The 22,696-nt window shown below is 52.0% G+C and overlaps 2 protein-coding genes across 2 annotated transcripts; both read right to left on the reverse strand.

Annotated features, from left to right (window-relative positions):
* Positions 1-469: 469 nt before the first annotated feature.
* Positions 470-8,386, reverse strand: Ssh3 (slingshot protein phosphatase 3). Its single transcript, XM_038310132.2, is given in 24 exon segments — positions 470-1,392; positions 2,281-2,388; positions 2,390-2,452; positions 2,454-2,525; positions 2,527-2,557; positions 2,651-2,851; positions 3,066-3,118; positions 3,120-3,158; positions 3,160-3,214; positions 3,843-3,889; positions 4,000-4,131; positions 4,285-4,326; positions 4,328-4,379; positions 4,455-4,507; positions 4,509-4,561; positions 4,564-4,644; positions 4,738-4,780; positions 4,782-4,824; positions 5,021-5,092; positions 5,169-5,218; positions 5,220-5,285; positions 6,729-6,957; positions 7,510-7,550; positions 7,995-8,386. Coding segments are annotated over 24 exon segments (1,962 nt in total). The 5' UTR covers positions 8,061-8,386; the 3' UTR covers positions 470-1,122.
* Positions 8,387-9,256: 870 nt separating this feature from the next.
* Positions 9,257-20,031, reverse strand: Ankrd13d (ankyrin repeat domain 13D). Its single transcript, XM_038334900.2, is given in 19 exon segments — positions 9,257-9,456; positions 9,458-9,611; positions 9,875-9,966; positions 10,050-10,213; positions 10,302-10,418; positions 10,524-10,681; positions 11,623-11,729; positions 11,731-11,754; positions 11,854-11,915; positions 12,114-12,195; positions 12,843-12,909; positions 17,575-17,764; positions 17,969-17,993; positions 17,996-18,114; positions 18,195-18,241; positions 18,907-19,036; positions 19,125-19,224; positions 19,226-19,261; positions 19,798-20,031. Coding segments are annotated over 19 exon segments (1,824 nt in total). The 5' UTR covers positions 19,888-20,031; the 3' UTR covers positions 9,257-9,396.
* Positions 20,032-22,696: the final 2,665 nt, after the last annotated feature.

A 22,696-nucleotide genomic window follows, 5' to 3' on the forward strand; every position in this document is an offset into this window, starting at 1 on the left:
GCTGTCCTGGAACTCATTCTGTAGACCAGGCTGACCTTGAACCACAAGAGACCCACCTGCCTCTGCCCCCATGTGCTGAGATTCAAGGCTCTGGAGGTGATTCTTAGGACCCAGACATCCTGAAGAACCTAGCATCGAATGTCCTAAAGGAAGTCCAGTCCTAAGGACAGGCTTCGCTTGTCCAGGTAGGCAACACAGTTGCCAGCAGAACCACAAGTCTGATGCCTGCTATATGCATGCTCCCCCTACTCCTACTGATGGGCCAGGATGGCTAACATTTACCCAGGCTGTACCCTAGAGATGAGGAGATAGCACTGGCTACCCCTTTCCCTCCCCCCACACACCATTCAACCAAAGCAGGTCTGTCACAGGACACCATGAGACACGAGAAGCTGGAGCAGTTAGGAGAGGAGTGTGGAGAAAGGATCTGATCGAAAGACAGATGGCTTTGTCACCAATGGAAAGATACTTAGTATCAAAATGCTTTTTATTTCTCAGGACAAAGCCAGATACTATTTGACTATAAAAAAACTTAACTGGCAGAGCTCTTCCAGAATAAGAAGACTCCCTTTAGCCCAGTTCCCTGTGCCCTTGAGGGCCACGGAAGGACTCAGGGCAGCAGCAGAGACTCTGATCGGCTGTGGAGGGAAAGGGGCTGTGAGCCCCTCAGAGCCTTGTGGGGCTGGGGACTGAAAGTGCTGTCTGCCTCTGTGGCCATTGGTCCCCTGGCCTAGCTGCCTGTAGGACTGCGGTAGGAGAGGGTGGAAGGAGCAGGACGGAATGGCCACAAGTAGAGGGCAAGGGAGACACGAACCAGAAACTTGCCCTAGAAATTTCTGGCTTTAATTCCATGGCTGCATAAAGTGTTAGAGTTCTTGGGAAATGAAACCAGGGTGTTACTACCCTTAAAGGCACCTGGAATGGGTCTACACCCATATACCCTTACATAGAAAAGTCGTGAGCCCTTGACAGGTAGACCCGGGTCTGAGACCTAAGGCTGCAGGAAGTGACAAAGGTCTAGGAATGCTGGGGAGGAGCCGTATGGAGTGTGTGGGCCTACGGGTGCAAAGGGTGCTCATCTGAGGAGTCTGCTTAGTAGTCTAGGGGACATAGTGTAGAGGCCTAGGCCCCACCCTCCTCCCTGCTGTCGTCTACACTGGCCTGCCTCACCACTCTCCGGAGCCTCGGTGGAGAAGACATCCCAGCCTCCCCCTGCCCTCGCTCCTGCTCTTGGAAGGCCCGGGTCCTGCTGGCCACCAGGGCAGCACTGTGAAGGGCAACCCACAGACGGCGAGACTGATGGGCAGGCCAAGGCCCCCTGTGAACTCGCTGACCACCTTTGGCTGTTGAAAGCTGGGAGAAGAAGTGGTGAAGAGGCTCTTCATCTGAAGGCTCATGGGAAGAGAAACCTGGGTAGGGGAGGGAAAAGCCACAGGGCACTCAGAGCCACACCCCCAAGAGAAAAGCAGCACCCAGCCTGTTCCTTGGCTTACCACATGACTTCAGCCACCTTCCCCTCACCCCTCTGCCTTTGCACATTCAACCAGTGAGCCACAGCTGCAACCCTGACAGGTGGCCAGGCCTGGAAGGAGCTCTGTGGACACCAGTGGCTGGGTGCCTCACAGGACACTGGCCTCTGACAATACTCACTATCATCCCATGCCTCCCTATCAGTCCACACCCTGCCACTAAGCGTTCTGCCTGCACAGATTCCTTCTTTTTGGGTCAGCCATGTGACCTCATGTCACATGTGAGGCCTGACTTCCTCAGGCAAGGGCCAGCTTCCTGTCCTTGCTTGTGCCCAGCAATGCTTAGCACACAACATGCTTGTGACTTAACCAGTAAAGGGACTGTAGGAGCGCAAGGACGAACTTCAGGAACGCTCTCCCCTCTGCTCTCTAGTGCAGGGAGCTTTTCCAGCCATCAGCTAGCAGCGGAGCTCACAGCCTGGGGACGATGCTCACTCCAAAGCCAGGAGCCCAAGGCCCCTTAGGAAACGAGCCAGTTTCCATGTTCCAAGTCAGACCTGCAACTGCTTAGCCCCTGGGGCCACTGCTCTTGCCTGGCTTGGCATAAAAGGAGGAGCCCAAAGGTGGTCCCCATCCTTAGGTACTCAGGGTGTGTCACGAGTTGCCTGGAGCAGGAAAGTGTAAGGTTGGTCAGTGTGGAAGAGACAACACAACACCCTACTGTGAGGGGCCTACGGGAGCCCTACGTCAAGCGCCAGCACTTGCCCCCATATTCCCTTCTGCCAGACAGAGCTCTCCAGCCCAGCCTCACCTCGGGCAGGTCTCCAGCCTCTGGGGTACTCTCTGGCTCTGAAGACGGCTCCAGGAGACTGATGGAACGCATGACTCCTCGGAGATTGATGCGGGGCCTCAGCCCCAAGCTCTTCTTTGGGGGTTTCCTTGCTTTCCTCCAACCCAATAACCATCACCTCCCCACTGCCCCCTTGGTTCTGGTGGAAGAGGCGGCAATGGTGTAGAAACTTCAGGTGCCACGGGCTCTTCGGGGGAGACCACACCCCACTTTCTGCTCCCAGACATGGCTCTGCCGGCTGTGAGGAGGTGGCTCTGAGTCAGCTTTGAGTGACATAGCAGCCGCCCCCATTATACACATCAACTTCTCCCTTGTCCCCTCCCCCCTATACCTGGCAGTTAGAATGCCCTGGTAGGTCTGTAGCTGGCGCAGGAAGCCGGGGTTGGGGCGCACGATGGGCCGGAGCTCCTGCACATGGATCAGGGCTTGCTCCAGGCCCCAGCCATACTGTTTCATGGCATAGGCCAGCACCGTGGCAGCAGAACGGCTCACACCCATCTTACAGTGGACTAGCACCCGAGTGCCCTGTGCTCTGTGGAGGTGGGATGTGGTCAGTCTATTCTCCCTCAACCCCAATAGCTTGTAGACTGGTAAGGGGCAGGCAGATAACAGCATAGGACCCAGCAGAGAGGACATGAGGATAGAGAGGGCAATGAAGGGAACAGAACCAAGGGCAAGATAGGCAGGAGGGCACCAGTCCCCACTGGGAGCTGGGCTGGGGCAGCAGAAGCTGGGAGGAGCCCAACCTGGCATCCTCAATGAAGCGGTGTGTCTCCTTCCAGTAGGGCAGCAGCTGTGTGGGACTCCTCATCCCAGACACGCACGTTGTGATACTTGAAAGCGGTCAGGGAAGAAGTTGTCAATCTCTCGGGCCATGTTCAGGATGTGGCTTACCCTGTACCAGGGGTCCAAAACCAGACTGATGTGGCCAAGGAACCAGGCTCACTGGCTATTTCCGTTGGTTCTCGGTTCTGAGTCAGGGGATGACAACACTTGGAGCAGGAAGAGAACTGAGCCAGCCAGCAGCTGATCGACCTTGGGCGCACTGTTTGACTCTGCTGGAATGAGTTTCCCTGATGAGGTGGCAACACTAACTCTCTTCCATGATCTGAGAGCCTAAGCTGAGGTCAGGGACTCTCAGCAACAGGTGATAAAGGCTACAGCAGGTCTCCCAGAAGCCCATGGTGGGGGATGGCAGGTTCCTTTCAGAAGTAACAACTACATCCCTACTAGAAGAAGGTATTTTCTTCTGCCTGAAGAGGTGGCCAGGTGGGAAGGAACCTCTTCTGCTTGGCAAGTGTCCACCAGCACCCCTTGTCTCAGCACAGCTCAGACCTCAGTCCTATCGTGTGCTTGGTGGGGCCCGACGGCCAGGCTGTTGAGGCCTTAGAGCCCGAGTGAATTCAACATCCCCAGGACTGGATTAAGGCAGAAACAGCAGTGCCGAGGGTGATCTCAGGTTCCAGAAACTGGCCACGGAAGGCTGAGAGAATGGCTGGCAGTCCTAAGGCTGGGGACCCTACCTGTTTCTCTGAAGTTCCTCCAGATTGGCAGCATTCCACTCGGAGCCCTGTGGAGTGGGAGCAGAAGAGCACTGGGCTCCCGTTGGCTTGCCTCTAGCTACAGACCTGTCACGGCAGCTGTGTGGGTGACCTGGTCCCTACCTCTAACAGCCTGCACTCACCAGTAGAGGTGGGGGAAGATGCGGGAGGCCCGGTCTTGCTGGGCCATGAGCAGCAACATCTGGTTGTCAATAAAGTCACGGTACTGCTGGAGAGGGCAGCCCAGACGCAGCTCCAGGGCCTGGCGGATCTATGGGTGTGGGTGCAAGGGAGAGAGGTCCAGGTGCCCATGCCTGTGAAGCTTCTGAGGATGGTACCCTGGCCCATCTACACAGAGCTACAGTCAGGGACTGGGGAATGCCTCAGGGCTGGAGGAAAGCCCAGACACAGCCACCCTGCCCACCTCTTTGGAAGTGACACTCTCTAGGTCACTGCTGTCCAACACCCTGCCACAACTCAGCCAGGATCGCCTGCTCCATCTGCTCCTGTTCTGAGGCCCTGGTAGTGATCCTTCAGTAAGAGGCCTTTCCCTCACTGTGGTCCCCCCCCTCCTCCCCCTCCCCAGCACTGAACTGTCCAGGCTCAGCGATAGGTGGTCGCAGGGACTCCAGGTCAGACATGGTCATCACACTCATTGAGGCAACCCTGGTCAGAGTTCAGTTTCTCCTGATAGTGAGTGGCCAGACAAGGGCACTGCCCCCAGGCACAAGGCCACTGCCTAGAGCCGCCTCACATGCCTGGTGCAACACCTGCAGCGTGGGCCCTGGGACAAGAAAGAGAGGCTAAGATACATGGTCTTACTTGGTTCCCTCTCCTGGGCCTGGAGAGCATCTCCAAGAAGAGGCTGGCCTAAGACTAGGCTGCTGCAGCACTCACCACATGGTCTGGATGGAGACTGGGCTTGAAGATTCGGCTCAGACCACCAGATGTCACACTGAAGCCCCTGCAGGAGACCCAGGGACCAAATACCAGGCTCTCAGAGAACCTGCTCATTTGTCAGGTGGGGGGAGGCTGAGGCCCAGAGTCAGGTGACTTTCCCAAGATCAAGCAGTAGAAGAGCAGATCCTAGCCCTAGTCCCATTGCTTTGTAACGCCGGCCTCCCCTTTCTCCTCTTCCCCCTCCTGTTGCCACCTCTTACCCATCGCCGTCCAGGTACACCTGGGTATCACTCCAGAGGGGCAAGACCAGGCCCAGGGTGCAGCTGTGAGAGCTAACAGGGGACAGGAGAGCCATTGGCCCTTAGCACCTCACATCTCTGCCCCAGCCCTCCTCTCCCTGTTTCCTACCTCCTGTCAGGAAAATCCACCCCCAGAAGAATGGTCTCCTGACTCAGAACACTCTCCTGTGGATACTACCAGCAGGTAGCGGAGTCTTGGGGGCCGGGCTGCCTCCAGCTGGGCTGCCTGGGAAAATGCAAGAAGCCCAGAATCACAGGAGCTCCTGGCTCTGTTCCTTCACTCCCACACAGACACAATCTTGCTCCTTGCTAGCCCCTACTACTCCCCCCAGCTCCCATTGAGCCCATCAGTGGCTACTTGAAGATACAGTGATACTCAAATTTTGCAGTTTATGGCTCAACAACTCCCTTTAGAGCCTTAAATGAGGAGTGTAAGGAAAGGAGGGGGAAGCTGGGTGCAGTGACACACAACTTTAATCCCAGCACTAGGGAGGCAGAGGCTGGCAGATCTCTGTGAGTTTAAGACCAGCCTGGCCTACAAAGGGAGTTCCAGGACAGCCAGCATTGTTACAGAGAGAAACCTTGTCTCGAAACACTGTCCCCCCAAAAAGAGGGGAGGATAGCATTAATAGAGGGAGCCTCATTTTTCTCCCCCTGCCCAAGGCAGCCTTATTTCTGCCTTGCAAAGAGTTTTGCTATTTTTAAATATGTTACTTGTAAGGACACTTTGTTTGCATGTATGTCTGTCCACCACATGCATCCTGGTACCCAGAGAGACCATAAGAGTGTCAGCTATCCTGGGACTGGAGTTAGAGATGGTTGTGAGCTACCCTGTGTGTGCTGGGAATTGAACTAAGGGTCCTCTGGAAGAGCAATCAGAGCTCTTAACCCTGGACCATCTCTCCCAGTCCTGCAAGGAGGTTTTAAAAAACCTTGCCACTCGCCAGTATTTTATTTGTGAAATGCCTTCTACGAAATGCCTGCTACGGTGTAGGGCCTCATTCATGCTAAAAGGATTTCATCTTATAATGGGTTGGAACAACACTCCTGGGGCTGGAGAGATGGCTTAGTGGTTAAGAGGACTGGAGTTCAATTCCCAGCATCCACATGGCAGCTCACACCTGTTTGTAACTCCAGTTCCAGGGCCCTGACACCCTCACACAGACATATATGCAGGCAAAACACCAAATAACAGAAAATAAAAAAGAACATTCCTGTTCTGGACTCTGCTTTACCAAAGGCTGCATCTTGTTTTTTCATACTTTTACCAACAGCAAGTATCTGCCCTCCCCCCCCACACACACATTTGGGAGCTCTTAGGCTCCAATAAACCCCAGCCTTCTGTGAGAGCTCTGTTTGCCTGCCTGGCACACCAGCTGCCAAGGCGTGCTTCACAAACCCTGGGAGTGTGAGTCCATCTCTGGGCAGCTCACTAGTATCAATAGGGGTCTCCTGTGGATTAACAGAAACCTCCCTCATGTGCCCCCATCTCTTGGGTCATGTAGGACAAAGCTCCCTTGTCTTTCATAGTCCTCTGGAGAAAGATAAGCCCTTGCTCTGTTAAGATGCCTCTGGCTGAAATGGCAGAGTTCTTGGGGTTTGGGTAATCCCCCCTCCAATTGCCTGGGTGACCCCTAATCTCACAGTACTGCTCTGCTGGGCCCCTTACCAGGCGGATGTCATCCTGTGGCCTCAGTAGCTCCACCATGAGGTGCAGGTGCTGCCTTTGCACTTGTTTCCAGGGGCTCTGGAATTCTTGCCCATTGTCAGTCTGGTCCTCAGTGGGCTGCTCCTCACCCAAGGCTTCCTCCATTGACTCAGAGCCGGCCTCGGCTGCATTACTATCTCCTCCATCTTGAAGTCCCAGAACAGCCCCTCGGAGCACCGCAAAGCTCTGCCTGGCAGAGCGACGGGGGGAAATGGTTCTGGTCATAGGTTTTCAAACTTTAGCAAGGGTGAGTCCCCTGAAGGGATTGATGAAATGGATTGCTGGGCCTGCTCTTCTGAGTCAACCCTCCCGGAGTGAGGCACAGTTTGCGTTTTTAACCAGGACCCTGACAGTGCAGCACCCAGAGGCCAGCCTTGGGCTCCCATTGGGGATGTGTCCCTTTTCTGGGTAGGTTCGGATGCTGGAAGCTTGTCTAGGCACCTACACAGCTTCAGGTGCCATCCTGCCCTTGGTCTGTGATCACTGGCCTGAGCCAAAGTTCAGGTACTATGTGAAATCATCCACTGACCAGGGCCAAGGTAGCCCTGCTGGTTCTTCCATAAGCCAGGGATGTGATGTTTGCCAGTTCTACCCACAGCACCCTGGCTCTCACCTAAGCCTGGTTTATCTGAGGATACTTCAGTGAGTCCTTGGTCCAAGCAAGACACCTGGAGTTCACAATGGCAGCGACCAGGCCACAGGCTACAAGGAAGCCATGTATCGTGAGTGAGAAGGGACTCACCTGCGCTGGAGACGGCCTCTGCGCCTGACCACTCGGTCCTGCTGAGAAAGCAGCCCGGGGACAGAGTGAGCGAGCAACCCCCAGGACAGGAAGCACCCAAAACCTCTTCTCCTCTTCCCTCAGGGAAACCCTAAGTGGGAAGGAAAAAAAAATCTCCTCCCTCTGAAGCCGATCCCCTCCACAGGCCTCAGGGGAGTCCCGGCCTAAGTCCGGGCAAGCGGGCTCTCAGGGTAGGGGTAACAGAGTGTGGGAGGGATCTGGGCGAATCTGGGCCTCTGCAGACTGGGCTGGCTCTCAGGACTCCGCATCTACCTAGGTCGAGCTCCTGGGAGCCTCAGGACCTCCCAAGTGTCCTGGAACGTGAGATTCAAGAGGTCCCTCTTCGCCTACTCCCAGGCGTGAGGCCGTCAGCCAGGGGCAGGACGTACTCCCTCAGGCCCAGCTGGCAGGCAACTGCGAAAGGGTAAGTCCCAAGCTAAACTCACCGTGGGTCCCACAGGCGTGGAATGGCCACTAGCCGGCGGCGAGCGACTCACTGTGACCAGCGCCATAAAGCCAGGCCCGGGTCACCTGGACGAGAACCCGGCACGACCCCTCCCACAGCCCTTCGGTCAGTCTCTGCCTTCGCACGACCAGGAAGGAGCGATTGGTGACACTAGGGCCGGGCAACCTATTCGGGAGCGGGCCCTTAAAGGGCCCGACTCATGCCCAGTCCGGCCTCACGGAGCTCGTACCGAGCGGCCGCGGCCCCTCCCCTCCAGTCTCGGCACAGATCGCCCCGCCCCGTCCACGTCGGAGGCGGGGGCTGAGGGTGGGGCCAAGGGCGGGGCGCAGGTGAGGAGCCCAGACGTTACTTTCTTCCCCTGGCTTCGATCGCTGTTCCCACAGGAAGCGCCCAACCCTCCTTGCTACACCTAGTAAAATCACCTGATTAGCTTTGAACCTCCAGGAAGGAGCAAGAACGACAGGTTTTTTTCTGTTGTTTTTTTGTTTTGTTTTGTTTTTGTTTTTTCAAGACAGGTTTCTCTGTGTAACAGCCTTAGCTGTCCTGGAACTTGCTCTGTAGCTTGACTATGTAGATCAGGCTGGCCTGGAGCTCACAGAGATCCACCAGCTTCTGCCTCCCAAGTACTGAGATTAAAGACTTCTGCCACCATGCCTCGGGGTACTGGGTCTTTAATATCTATAGTCCCATTCCAAACTTGTTCTCCTTTTTGCTTGGCCTTCTTTCCTCCACTCTGAGGAAATGTAGATCAACAAGCTTCTAAGGATATGAGTTTGGGTCCTTAACAATAGTCCACCAAGCTCATAGGCATTTCAAGTCCACTGTAGTGGTGAACCAGAAAAGGCTGAGCCTCTTCCCCAACTACTGCCGTAGCGGGTGGGGATGTAACTTGCTTAAAGTCCCTCTGGTAGAAGATATTTGGATCTGGTTAGGAATCTGTGCCTACGCTGCAGGGACGAGGGAGGAAGCTTCCCCTAGTAAAGGGTAGAATGAGTCCCAGCTTTTTTCTCTCCCCGGCAGGAGTATGGGCCAGGTTATGGGGATGCAGGCACCTGAAACTGGGGGTGGGTGAGGCGGCACCCAGGGGAAACCTCAGAATCTCCTGGAATACCTGCTCTGCGAGGGGATGGCCTTATTTTACAGCTGAAGAGCAAGAGGATCCAAAGCTGGAGCTGAGGTCACCATCCTCAGTTGTCCCCCACCCAGTGTCTCCTGGCTGCAGCCCAAGGAGGACAGCAAGCCCACTGCTGATGGTCTCTTTATTTCCACCTAGGCCACACTGCCAGCCTACCTCCAGGGTTCCAGACCCCAAGCTCAGCAGCAGTTTATAAATAAATAAATAGAAAACAGGCAGAAGGAATGACCCCGGAGGGCCAGCCAGCTCAGTGCTCTGTGAGTGACAGCCGCAGGATCCGCTGTAGGTCTTCCTCCTCCTGCTGACCCCCGTCGTTCCTGCTCCTCCTGTTCCCTGGAAGACAACTCCAGGGCCAGGCGAAGCTGCTCCTCAAAACTTGGGGGTGCAGGGGATGGAGGTGTTCTCTGAGGAGATGCTGGCCCCCTGGACTCTGTGGACAACTGCAGGCTCTCCTGGAGGGCCCTTGAGGACAAGGGTTGAGGGGAGAACAGACCAATGAGAAGGCTTGGAGAGAAGCCTTCGTGAGATGACCTCATGTCATCGTGAGAGACAAGCGGTCAGGGAGAGAGACAAGCAAGACTCTTTTGGCCTGGCCTGTTCCTTGTAGTGAGCAGTATTTTGTCTTGGGAAGGTATGGAGCCCTGGGGTTAGAACTCCCTTGTTTCCCGCCCCTCCCCCCCACCAGCCAGCCAAGGACCCACACACAGTGTTCCCGGGGGACTCACTGCTCCAGCTGAAGCTGCTCTTCAAACACCGTGACTTGGGGAGGAGGAAGAATGCCAGGCCGCGTGTTGGTCAGGGCTTCCCACACAGTCACCTGCAGCAGCCAGAGCCCAGAACTGTCACCTCAGGCCTGTGGCTGTAGAGGTCATGACCCACCTTCCACCTGCATCATCCCACCTGCTCTGCCTCTGTGCCGGCCTCAAGTAGGCTCTGCTGGATGGCAAACTGCAGCAGGTCATCATCCTCATCTCGAAGGGGTTCACTGCGCTCAGCACCCAGCACGCTGTACCCCTCAGGCACCTCGAACACAGTGGGGTCCACCTCACATGGAAAAGGACTTCCTGGGCAGGGTACCAGGGGTCACATTCAGCCCCAAGGCTGATCAGACAGCTGAGCAGTCACCTAGCCCTCCTGGAGCTATAGCCATACCTGAAGCCGAAATGGCAGAGCTGGGGGCAGGGACCCACACCGAGCTTACAGGCTCATCACAGCCACACAGGTTACTGAAGGTGATTCGGGCATTGAGCACGTGGAAGAGGGGAATCTCTGAGAGGAGAGAGCCAGGCTTGAGCTGCTTGCCCCCCGCAGTAACCCTAAACCTGAGGAGGGTGTCATGCCTAAGTCCTGATTGCCCCTTGGTTGTCTTCTCACCAATCTTGACAGGGAAGCCTGGTGGGAGGCGTAGCGTGATGAAATCCCGCAGCTTGGCAAAATGAGCATTGCTGATGGCCATCAGGTCAATGATGGGTGTCACCTGGTCACCCAGGGACAGTGGGTGCTCCTCACTTAGCCACAGCGTTGCCTTGAACCTATCCAGCCGACCAGAGAGAATGGGTCAGGAACCCTGGCACCTTACCCTTTCCAGTCACCTCCTATTGACTGTTGCCCCTAGGAACTCAACACTGGCTCTAAAGCCCGAGATGTCTCAGCCTCTGACTGAGGGCTCTGTGCCACTCTTCTGATCTGCATGAGGAGGGGAAGGAGCCAGCCTGGGCTCATCTCTGGGCCTTGTCCACAGCCTGGTCTCTGTCTAAAGCTCGTCAGCACTATACACTTGAGTGTGTTGGACACACAAACACAAAAACGCTGTGCTCGAGCGTTGAGCACAGCCCAGAGGTCAAGACTTCAGCGTTTAAATCCCATCTCCAATCAATGTGTGAGTAGAGACACGTGAGGCTGTGTAGTGTCTGTTAGATCTGCTCTGAGGCACTGTCACCCTGACTACATCCGTGTGACATGAACATCTGGTGGACTTTCTGTTTTTCTGAAGAAGAAAACAGACTCCCAGGAGGGAAGATCATCTCCTTGGGATATAGACCACCGGGCAGCAGAGCTGTAAGCTCTTCCCACTCTGCCATGCTCTAGTTCCTGGCACATGCTCACTGAGTTGAACAGAAAAACAAGCCAGGATTGGTGTAATCCCACCACTTGGACTGTTTTGAGTTGGAGGCCAGCCTGAGCTACATAGTGAGCTACAAGCCAGGGCTACAAAGTAGGACCCTGTATCATAAAGCCCAAAATAAACAAAAAGGCAAATACATTGGTGATGTCACCCAAGTATGACCAACTCCCTGGGCCCAGGTACATGCTAGGTGTCAAACATGTGCCCACCCTCTGGAGCTGATCCAGAGAAGCTGACTAGGTGAGCAGATCCCTTAATCCCTTACTGCTATGCACTCCATGCATGGCAGGACTCTGCCGCTGCCCAAGGTCTTCTGGTGGGACTCCCCAACCTGCCCCCAGACCTCACCTCTGTACTTTGCTGGACATCTCAATGGGGCGGCCGATGTTTCTTGATTCCAGGCTGAAGCTGGGGTCAAAGTACTCCTCGGGGGAAATTGCTGTGGGGTTGGTGGGGGCTGGCTGCCTGCTGCACTGGAGCCTGAGTGGACCCAGGGCAGGACTCAGCCTTCATTATGAACAAAAAAGTGCCCCACCCACCCCGGTTTGGCCCAGCCTCCCTCCCCCCAGCCAAGCTCACCCCACTGCGGGAGGAGTGCTGCTGGGCCATCCCCAGGAAGGACTGGAACGGAGTCTTCCCCCCTGAGAAGAAGTAGTGGGAACCATGAGGGAACTTTGGGCAACTCCCCAGTATTCTGCCATTGTCTGCCTGGGAGCCCCTTGCTGAATGGGAGAGAGAGGGTTCTGGGAGAGAGGGAGGCCTCCCACCCTGCTGGGGTGGTCAAGCCCTGGCCTGGACCACAGAAAGACCGGGCAGCAGGCAGTCGCACCTGGGTTTACCTTTGCTCCTTAACTTGTCCTGATCAGAGAGGTGCTCCGTTCTCGTGCGTGTCACCAGTTCCACGTTGGTGGCACTGTACACCTGAGGATTGGGGACACATGGGGAATTCAGGGTTCAGAGCCTGGTTTTCATCAGCTCAGGATCCAAGTCCTTCTGTTCCCTGAGACACAAAAAATTTCCCCACAGGAGAGCAGATGGTAGCCCCTGAACCCCAGGAGTCACTAACAGGGACATGTGGTCAGAGAGGCAAGAGAAACAAAACAAAAGCAGCCTTATGAGTTCGAGGCCAGCCTGGTCTACAAGAGCTAGTTCCAGGACAGGCTCTAAAAAAGCTGCAGAGAAACCCTGTCTCGAAAAACCAAAAAAAAAAAAAAAAAAAAAAAAAAAAAAAGCAGCTTTACTTCATCTTAGAGCCTAAGGAGGGGCCAGCAGGGGCTGGAGAGATGGCTCAGTGGTTAAGAGCACTGACTGCTCTTCCAGAGGACCTGAGTTCAATTCCCAGCAACCATATGGCACATTGTGGCTCACAACTATCAGTAATGAGACCTGGTGCCCTCTTCTGGCCTGAAGGCATACATGCAGGAAGAACCTTGTATACATAATTAATAAATAAGTCTTAAAAAAAAGAACCGATCTCACCTCTCTCTCCACAGCATGAAGGGTAAAGGAGCAGCCCCCAGATCCCACAAGGCTATCCCCAAGACCCCCAGCCCAGTAGCCCCTCTTGCCTTGGCCTCGTAGCCACTAACGGTCTCCATCTTCTCAGACCGCCATCCCCAGATACCACATTTGTTCCTGCAGCAGACCAGACAGGAGTAGTGAGGACACGCACCCCTCCCCCATACACAACCACAACAGACCAGACAGGAATAGTGAGGACACACACCCCTCCCCCATACACAACCACGACAGACCAGACAGGAATAGTGAGGACACACACCCCTCCCCCATACACAACCACGACAGACCAGACAGGAATAGTGAGGACACACACCCCTCCCCCAGTACACAACAAACGTTCCTTCAGCTAGCCGGTGGCCCTGACTGCTCAGTTGCCAAGGTCCCTGCCCACAGTGACACATGGAGGGGCCTGGACTAGGACTGGACAGCTAGAACATTTGCACAAGGGCAAGACCAGAAGCGCAAGAGTAATTGTTTTATTGTTATTTATTATTAGGTATGACAATGGTGTTGGGGCTCAGTTAAAAACTGTGCAGAAATACAGAAGCATTTATTATTGAGATGATAAGATATCTGGGACGATTGTTTCTCCTTGTTGCTGTTTGAGACAAACACATATCCCTGGCTGTCCTAGAACTCACTATGTAAACCAGGGTGGTCTTGAATTCATAGAGATCCTCCTGCCTCTAGCTCCTGAGTGTGCATACTTACACATACAAATATAATAGTCGTAATTTATATGAAATGAACAAACTCCTTGTGAGGCCCAAACTTCTGATACTGACGTAAGAATAAATGATCTAAGTAAGGTGCAAGTGAGGAGAGAGTTCTTCTCGTCTCCGTTAGCTACTCAGAGAGAAGCTCAGCACTGAATGGCTTTACTGTGGAGTTCTACCAACCATTTGAAGAATTAATGTCAGGCCGGGCGGTGGTGGCGCATGCCTTTAATCCCAGCCCTCGGGAGGCAGAGGCAGGCGGATCTCTGTGAGTTCAAGGCCAGCTTGGTTTATAGAGTGAGTTCCAGGACAGCCACTGCTACAAAGAGAAACCCTGTCTCTAAAAACAACAACAACAACAAAAATAGATGGAAAGAATTCTATACAAGAATCAAGTAACATTATCCCAGGAATGTCAGGTTGGTTCAATTTTGAAAGAATCAATTTATGTAATAAATCATATGAATAGAAATCTTTAGGTATATAGTGGTTTGAGTAAAAATAAATTATATATGAATTATGAATAAAAATTAATTAGAATAATAATAGGCATATATATATTAATATTATATATATTAATTCATATATATATGAATTAAGTCATCAGGGAGTGGCACTATAGGGAAGGATATTAGAAGGATCAGGAGAATGGGCTTGTTGAGGGAAGTATGTCACTGGGGCGGGTTTTAAGGTTTTAAAAGCCCATGCCAGGCCCAGTCTCTCTCTCTCTCTCTCTCTCTCTGCTTGCAGATCAGGATATAGCTCTTCACTATTGCACTTGTCATCATGCTTTCTGCCATGATGAAAATGGACTAAACCTCTGACACTGTAAGCAAGCCTCCAGTTAAATGCTTTCTTTTATAGGAGTTGCAGTGGTCACGTGTCTCTTCACAGCAGATGGTGGCTAAGACACAGTGGTAATGGAGTCAAGCCAAGGGTCTCGCACATGCTAAGCATCCATTTACTACTGAACTATACTCCCCACTAGCAAAAGAACACTTTGAAGGAATCACATGGTCATATCAATGAGGCACTGAACAAATCTAACACTCTTTCATAAAGAAAGAAGGAAAGAAAAAAAGAAAGAAAGAAAGAAAGAAAGAAAGAAGAAAAAAAGAAAGAAAGAAAGAAAGAAAGAAAGAAAGAAAGAAAGAAAGAAAGAAAGAAAACAAGCAAGCTAGGTGTGGTGGGTGGTGCACACCTTTAATCCCAGCACTCGGGAGGCAGAGGCAGGTGGATCTCTGTGAGTTCGAGGCCAGCCTGGTCTACAAGAGCTAGCTCCAGAACAGGCTCCAAAGCTACAGAGAAAACCTATCTTGAAAAAAAAAAATTGGGGCTGGATAGATGGCTCAGTGGTAAGAGCACTTCCTGCTCTACCACAGGACCAGAATTTGAATCTAGTACTTGTATCAGGCTGCTCACACATGCTTGTTATTTCGGCTCCAAGGAATCTTCGGCTTCTGGCCTCCTCAGGCGATACACACACATATGCAAGCAAACACTCATACAAATAAAGTCTTTTTATTTTAATATGAAGGAATTTACTAAAAATCTAGTGGAAATAATGAGTGTAGCAATGTTCAAGAATATGTAACCAATATAGAGTTATATTTTTATTTTCACTATGAACAATCTAAACCTTAAGAATGAAGGGTTGGGGAGATGGCTTTTAGTGGTTACAAGCCATATTGCTTTTTGTTTGTTTTTCGAGACAGGGTTTCTCTGTGTCTCAGAACTCACTCTGTAGACCAGATTGGCCTTGAACTCACAGAGATCTGCCTGCCTCTGCCTCCCGAGTGCTGGGATTAAAGGTGTACATCACCACCGCCTGGCTTACATATTGCTCTTTTAGAGGACCCAGGTTCCATTCCCAGCACCCACATAGTAGCTCATAACCTTCCTTAATTCCAGGTCCAGGGGATCCAATGCCCTCCTCTGACCTCCATGGGTACTAGGCACATATATGGTACACATCCATACCTGTAAGCAAAATGCTCTCTCATAAAATAAATATATAGATCTAATTTTTAAAAATTAATGAAATTATATTATGATCTGACTGGGTGTGGTGGTGGATACCTATAAACCCCAGGGACTCAGAGACTGAGGCAGGAGATCAACTGCGCTCCATTGTCAGGACAGCTCACAAATTTCTGAGTTTGTAGCCAGCAAGGTCTACAGAGTAAGTTCCAGAACAGCCAGGGCTATACAGTGAAAAATCTGTCAACAAACAAAAATAAAACAAGCTCAAGAATTGGAATAGACATTTGTCATAAAATAAAAATGAATAAAATGACCTAATTTGCACATGAAAAAAAAATCTTCAGCATCATTAGTTTTTAGAGAAATGTCAATCAAAACCACAATGAGGTGCCACATCCCATTCATCAGCCTAGCTGGAATGCAAAAATCAAAGAATGATCAATAGCAAGCATTGGTGAAAATGTGGAGAAACTGGAACACTCACACACTGTTGGAGGCCATATAAAATTATTCAGGCCAGGGCTAGAGAGATGGCTCAGCGGTTAAGAGCACTGACTGTTCTTCCAGAGGACCTGAGTTCAATTCCCAGCAACCACATGGTGGCTCACAACCATCTGTAATGAGATCTGGTGCCCTCTTCTGGGCTGCAGGCACACATGCAGTCAGAATATTGTATACATAATAAATAAAATCTTAAAAAAATTATTCAGGCCATTTGGTAAAAAGTCTGGTATTTCCTCATACAAAAAAATATTGAGTTATTATATAACCCAGCAATTCCACTCAAAGGTTAGGAATATGTCCAGAAGAAATAAAATGTTCACACAAAATTTATATAAAAGTACATAGCTTGGGGGCTGGAGAGATGGCTCAGAGGTTAAGAGCATTGCCTGCTCTTCCAAAGGTCCTGAGTTCAATTCCCAGCAACCACATGGTGGCTCACAACCATCTGTAATGGGGTCTGGTGCCCTCTTCTGGCCTGCAGGCATACATACAGACAGAATATTGTATACATAATAAATAAATAAATAAATAAATAAATATTAAAATAAAAAAAGTACATAGCTTGATTATTCCTAATAGGCAAACTGTAGGAACAACCCAAATGTCTACTGCTAGAATTATATAAATAAAGAAGTAAAGAATAATTATGAGAACTGGAGAGATGGCTCAGAGGTGAAGAACATTTTACCTGTTTTTGTAAAGAACCGGTATCAGTTCCCAGTACTCACATGGTGGCTTATTATCATCTCTCTCCAGTTTCGAGGGCTCTAATGCCCTCTTCTGGTCTCTTTGGGCACTGCATGCACACAATGATCATAGATACATGCAGGCAAAACCCTTATACACATAAAATATAAGTAAATCTTAAAAAAAATAATTATACAACCTATTCAGCCATAAAAAAGAATGAAGAGTTTCATGCTATAGTTACAGTTTGGATAGACCTTGAAAACAAAGTAACAAATCAATACACAAAAAGCAACATATTATCAGTTTCATTCATGTGCAAATAGCAACAGAGAATAGATTAGTGGATACTTATGACTGGGTGAAGGGGTACCGCAGGTAAAGGGTTACTTTTTGAGATGATAAAACTTTTAAAAAATTAACTGTGGTGATAGCATATTTGTTAATACAAACCATAGTAACCCTTGTACCCCAATCTAAGCACTAGCGAAGGGGGAATCAGCCTCCTGTAAGTATCAGGGACCTTAAGGATAGTTCTGCTTTTATTAATGTTGGTTTATACACACACCTATAATCTCAGTACTCAGGATTTGAGACAGAAGGATCTCTAGTTCAAGACCAGCCTGGGCTACATAGTGAAACCCTAGCTTTTTTTTTTTTTCCCCGAGACAGTGTTTCTCTGTAGCTTTGAAGCCTGTCCTGGAACTAGCTCTTGTAGACCAGGATGGCCTCGAACTCACAGAGATCTGCCTGCCTCTGCCTCCCGAGTGCTGGGATTAAAGGCATGCGCCACCACCACCTGGCCAGAGACCCTAACTTTAAAAAAAAAAATGTGTGTTTCCCTATCTCTCCTACATCGCCACCCATGCTGTGCCAGGCCCCAACTGACCTCTCGAAGGCCACATTGCGAGTGTCCAGGTGGGTGGAGACAATAGGCGAGGTGAGGCGACTGGCTACATGTTCCTCACTGGGCCGCATGGCAGCCAGCAGTGCTTCCGGTTCATGCAGAGCTGGACCTAGTGTCTCTGTGTGCACCACCTGCCGGTCATGGTCCACCTCCATCACCAAGGCTCCTGCCTCTGTCAGTGGCAGGGGTGTCACAGGAGGGGAACAGATCAGTGAGCTGTCCTCTGTCACCTGCTGCTAAGTAGATACACCCTCAGCCCCTGGGTCCCTCTCCACCCTCAGCTTCAGTCTCCACTTCCAGGAAGTGTAGAAGGTCGCAGGGAGAATCTGAGCATGCCAGCCACATCTGTCCATGCAGTAAGTGCCCCAGAGCTCACCCTGACCCCTGAAGATGAAGCTCCTCTCCGGCCGCGTTGCCAGGTCATGTGCTCAAAGCCCAAGAGACTAGTATCTACTCGCAGGCTCTCACCACGCTTCCACACGCGGTATACATCGCTTGGGCACATCTTAGACACAAGGGGTACTGCAAGGAGTCTCATAGTCATCAGGAACTTTCCCCAAAGAGCCCACTCCAAGCCTAGCAGTCAGTTGGTTCCCACTCACCCCAGCTGGTGAACTCCCACTTCATTTCCACGTAGAAAATCGGGGGCCTAAGAGAGACCAAAGCTGCCTGTTAGGGCCTGTGGTCTGGTGCCATAGCCTAGTAGGCTTTGGGGGCTCATAGTCCACCATTACTCTTTGGGAGCCCACAAATTATGCTGCAATGCTGTGACATAGCTACACTCCCACTCCAATCACACCCTGCCAAGGAGAGACCCTAAAATATTCTATACATAAAGAAACTATAAGCACTGGTAGGCTGGGGCCAGTCAACATGGCCCACAGGCCACTGTGGGGCCCTCCAAGGGCCTTTGTCTTTTTGTGTCTCTGCGTCCTGATCTGGAAAGGGGACACAATGACCCTTCCAGGCACAAGGGTGCTTCTTCCCCTTGCAAGCTTAAGGATGAAGTAGGGATTCCAGGGTCTCTACCCAGTCACCCTTCTGGAAATTTACCTTCTCTAATAGGCCCAAGGGATTCCTGGCATCAGGGACCCTTAGTGCTGGTAAATGTTTTCCTTCCAAAAGACCCAGTCTCATGTGCATGGGCCTGGATCCTCTATTTCTTACCTGCCCATTGGCAGAAGTAAACGTATAGATGGGAAACATACTGCACAGTCTATGTACTTAACTCTTCAAAGGCCAGGCCTGTCACAGGGACCTGGTGGCCCCTGTTGTGATACCTCACTTCTTTACTGACCACATCATGGACCCTACCGTACCTGACGGAGTTTACTGAGCAGTTCTGGAATGCCAGCCAACCTCTGCGTGGCCCTCTGGAAGTCCCGATACTGGAGTACCAATTGCACCATCTCAGGGTCTCCAGTGCTGACTGCCTCCTGCAGGACTGGAGACGAACATCGCTAGGAAAGCCCTCTTAGTGACCCCAGCTCGACTACTCACTCCCACCCACCAAACCCTGCCCTGCATAGTACCTGCCCAGCCCTGGTGGCTCTCTTTGCCCACGTTGGCATTATGTCGAAGAAGGACTCTCACAGACTCCAGGTTTCCCAAGGACACAGCCAGCTCCAGGGGGGGTCCGCCCTCGGGGATCCTCCTGTTCAATGTTGTGCTGAGGGAGATGGGACATTCAACACAAGGCAAGGGAGAGCCAAAGCAAGGAGGTCACCGGACTGAAAGGGCTAGAGTTACTACGGAAAATAAGGAGAGTAACCGGGTCAGTGAGAAGATAGAGGGTGGCCTATGTGGGCTGGAGGATGCCGGGTTAAAGGGGGCAGTGAGAGCCAATGGCAAGGGTTTGCTCATTTCTACTGCCCGCTGCTAGCCTGAGTTGGGGGCCTAGCGGCAGAGTCTAGTGAGAGATGTCGAGTCTGGATCTACTTGAGGACCAAGAGCAAGGTTCTCATCCTTAATCTAGCTCAGAGGTGGAGGGTGAATCCGGAGCTTAATGCAAAATGAAGTGGGCAGAGAACATAGCTAGGCCCAGAGTAGGGAGATGCAGCTAAAGGGCAGGTGACCTGGGCTTCAGACAGGGCTGAAGCTAAGGAGTCAGAATGCGACTGTGGAGCAGAGCAGGGGCAAGTGTATTGCAGGATGAATTCCGCACCTCGGCAGGGGGGACCAACCGGATCCACTGAGGGTCCTCACCTGGTGGCTGTGCAGTGCGGCCTCCAGTTCGCGGTGCCGGTTCGCCCAGACTAGCCGGTGCAGTGGGAAGGTGGGGCCCAAGGCGGCCATGCTGGGCCTCAGCGCCGCATCCCGAGTGAACGGCCCAGCCCTTCTTGGCCTGCGCCTGGCACTGCCCCCACGTCTCCGCTCCGAGCCGCACCTCAGCTGCACCGGCCACAGCCCGCAGACCCCTAGCAGAGCCGCGGCAGCAACAGCGAGGGCGGCAGGGAGGGCGGGGCGGAGGACGGGGCGGGGCTACAAGGAATGGGGCGTGGCTTCGGGCTCCGCGCCCCCTCGCCTCCTGCAGCCATGGCAACCACTTCAGGCCTGCGCGCTGGAGGCGGGCAGAGAGGAGGGGGTGTTGTCCAGTCTCCAGGGCAACCACATGCGCCCCTGGAACAGCCGGAACCTCCTTTCGAGGACGCAAAAGTCTGTAGGGGGCGTTCCGGTGGGCGGGGCCTAGCTGCATCCCCTCCAGTGCCCTCAGGCGGCGCCCAATGCCCTGGGCAGACCCCCTTTCTAGAGGTCTGGAAAGGGAGGGTAGGGCCGGGAGGGGACGGGGAGCTTGATGGAGCGGGGATTGGGCCTCGAGCCGTACGTATGCAGTGGGTCCTGATCTGGACCGTCGCCCACACCCTGTCCTTCCACCCAGCCCCTTCCTAGGTTCTACAAGCACCGACTGGCCTTTTGTGTGCGGGTAAGATGGGAATTCTTGTCCTCATCCCTGCCAGGCAAGGCACTTAGCTTCTGAAGATGAGCGCCCACCCAGTAGCAGCCCCTATGCTGACCAGTCACCAGTCGAAGCCTCTTCCCCCAAGGAGTTGCCTTTCCCTGATGCCTGGAAGACATCACATCATGAGGAGGGAATCCTCCCAACAGCACTGGAGTCAGGAATAGTCATATGGGGTTGGAGAACACAGGCTTTCTCCGTGGGAAATTGGCCGTGGTGCACACTGCCACCACGTGGGTTCCTTTTGCAGAGGCTGCATTTTACTGTCAATAGGGAAGGAAGGACAGTTTCAAAACAAGGCCGGCACTTCCACCCACACAGGAACTAGGGTGCAGGCAGTTATCTTAGTTCTGGCTCCTGATTCTCTTCAGTCCTACCAAGGGGTCATTGAGGAGATCTTGGTGAAGCCATAAACCAGTCTTTTCAAAACCGATCCACTTGTCTGTTTCTCCATTTTTAAAATTTACATTTGATTATCCATTCATTCTTGTGTGAGGATGCTCATGAGTGTAGAGGTCAAAAGATAACTTTTAAGAGTTGGCTCCTGGTGGCACACACCTTTAATCCCAGCACTCGGGAGGACAGAGGCAGGCGGATCTCTGTGAGTTCAAGGCCAGCCTGGTCTACAAGAGCTAGTTCCAGGACAGGCTCCAAAGCTACAGAGAAACCTTGTCTCGAATAAAAAAAAAATTGGTTTCTCTATGCTGGGCAGTGGTGGTGGTGCACGCTTTTAATCCCAGCACTTGAGAGGCAGAGAAACACCAATTTCTGTGAGTTCCAGGTCAATCTTGTCTACAAAGCAAGCTCCAGGAGAGCTAAACAGTGAAACTACAAAGAGAGAGAGAGAGGAGAGGAGAGAGAGCTAGAGAGAGATAGAGAGAGAGAGAGAGAGAGATGAGAGAGAGAGAGAGAGAGAGAGAATTGATTCTCTCCCACCCTTGAACTCAGGTTTGGCAGCAAGTGCCTTTAATGGATGAGCCATCTTGCAAATCTCTAACAGTTGGTAAGATGGAGAAAGCCATTAACTTGAGGCTCCTTCCTGCCCTAGGATGTCATCATTTCTACAGCCCGACTGCCACCTTTACCCACCCTTTTCTTCTTGTGGTCAGGAGGCTTATAGCTCTCTGGAATCTCTGCTACTACTCAACTTGTGTGGTGCAGTTAGGTCATCTGTGATGTCTGGACTTAGGCAGGAGTTCAAAGGCTTCTCTTGGCCTCTGAGACTGTCCTGTCCCCATGTCCTCTCCACCCTAACCCTGGAATTGCTGCAGTCTTGAGGATTTCTCCACCAGTTCTTTACTTCTCTGACAGCCATGTCGGCCTCTCCTGGCTGAGAGTTTATCTGTTCCATTCTCCTCCTGCCATGATGCCACTACAGAACATCTTGGGTCATAGGTACTCTATGTTGCTCCAGTAGGGTGTCAAAAGCCAAACAATGCTTTATTTTCTTCCTCCCAGGACAGCTGTGCTTTGCGCTCTTACCTCTTTTTCATTGTTGTTGGGTTTTTGTTTGATTTGTTGTTTGGTTGGTGGGTTTTTTTTTTTTTTTTTTTTTGGTTTTTCGAGACAGGTTTCTCTGCAGCTTTAGAGCCTGTCCTGGAGCTAGCTCTTGTAGACCAGGCTGGTCTCGAACTCACAGAGATCCTTGGTTGTGTTTTGAGACAGGGTTTCTCTGTGTTGTAGCCCTGGCTGTCCTGGAACTCACTCTCCTAGACCAGGCTGGCCTCGAATTCACAGAGATCCACCGGCCTCTGTGTGCCACTACCTCCTAACTGTGTTTTGAGACAGGGTCTCATTATGCAGCTTAGGCTGGCTGGAACTCACTATATAGACCAGACGGGTCTCGAACTCCTACATTCACCTGCCTCTGCCTCCTAAGTGCTAGGATCAAACGTGTGTGCCACCATGCCCAGCTCTACCTTACCTCCTGAATAACATCATGGCCTTCTTAATAAACTCCAGGTCTGACCACCTACTTCTCATCCCTAAGCTTGGCCTGGCCTACTGCCCTGCTCAGGATTTTCTCCTCTCTGGCCTCTTTCCCTTCTCCCTTCACTATCAGCGTTACAAGACCATCTTCCCTGGATAAGAGTGCTGACCCGGAGCCGGGTGATGGTGGCGCACGCCTTTAATCCCAGCACTCGGGAG

The sequence above is a fragment of the Arvicola amphibius genome, chromosome 1 (genome assembly GCF_903992535.2).
Source record: "Arvicola amphibius chromosome 1, mArvAmp1.2, whole genome shotgun sequence".
NCBI lineage: Eukaryota > Metazoa > Chordata > Mammalia > Rodentia > Cricetidae > Arvicola > Arvicola amphibius.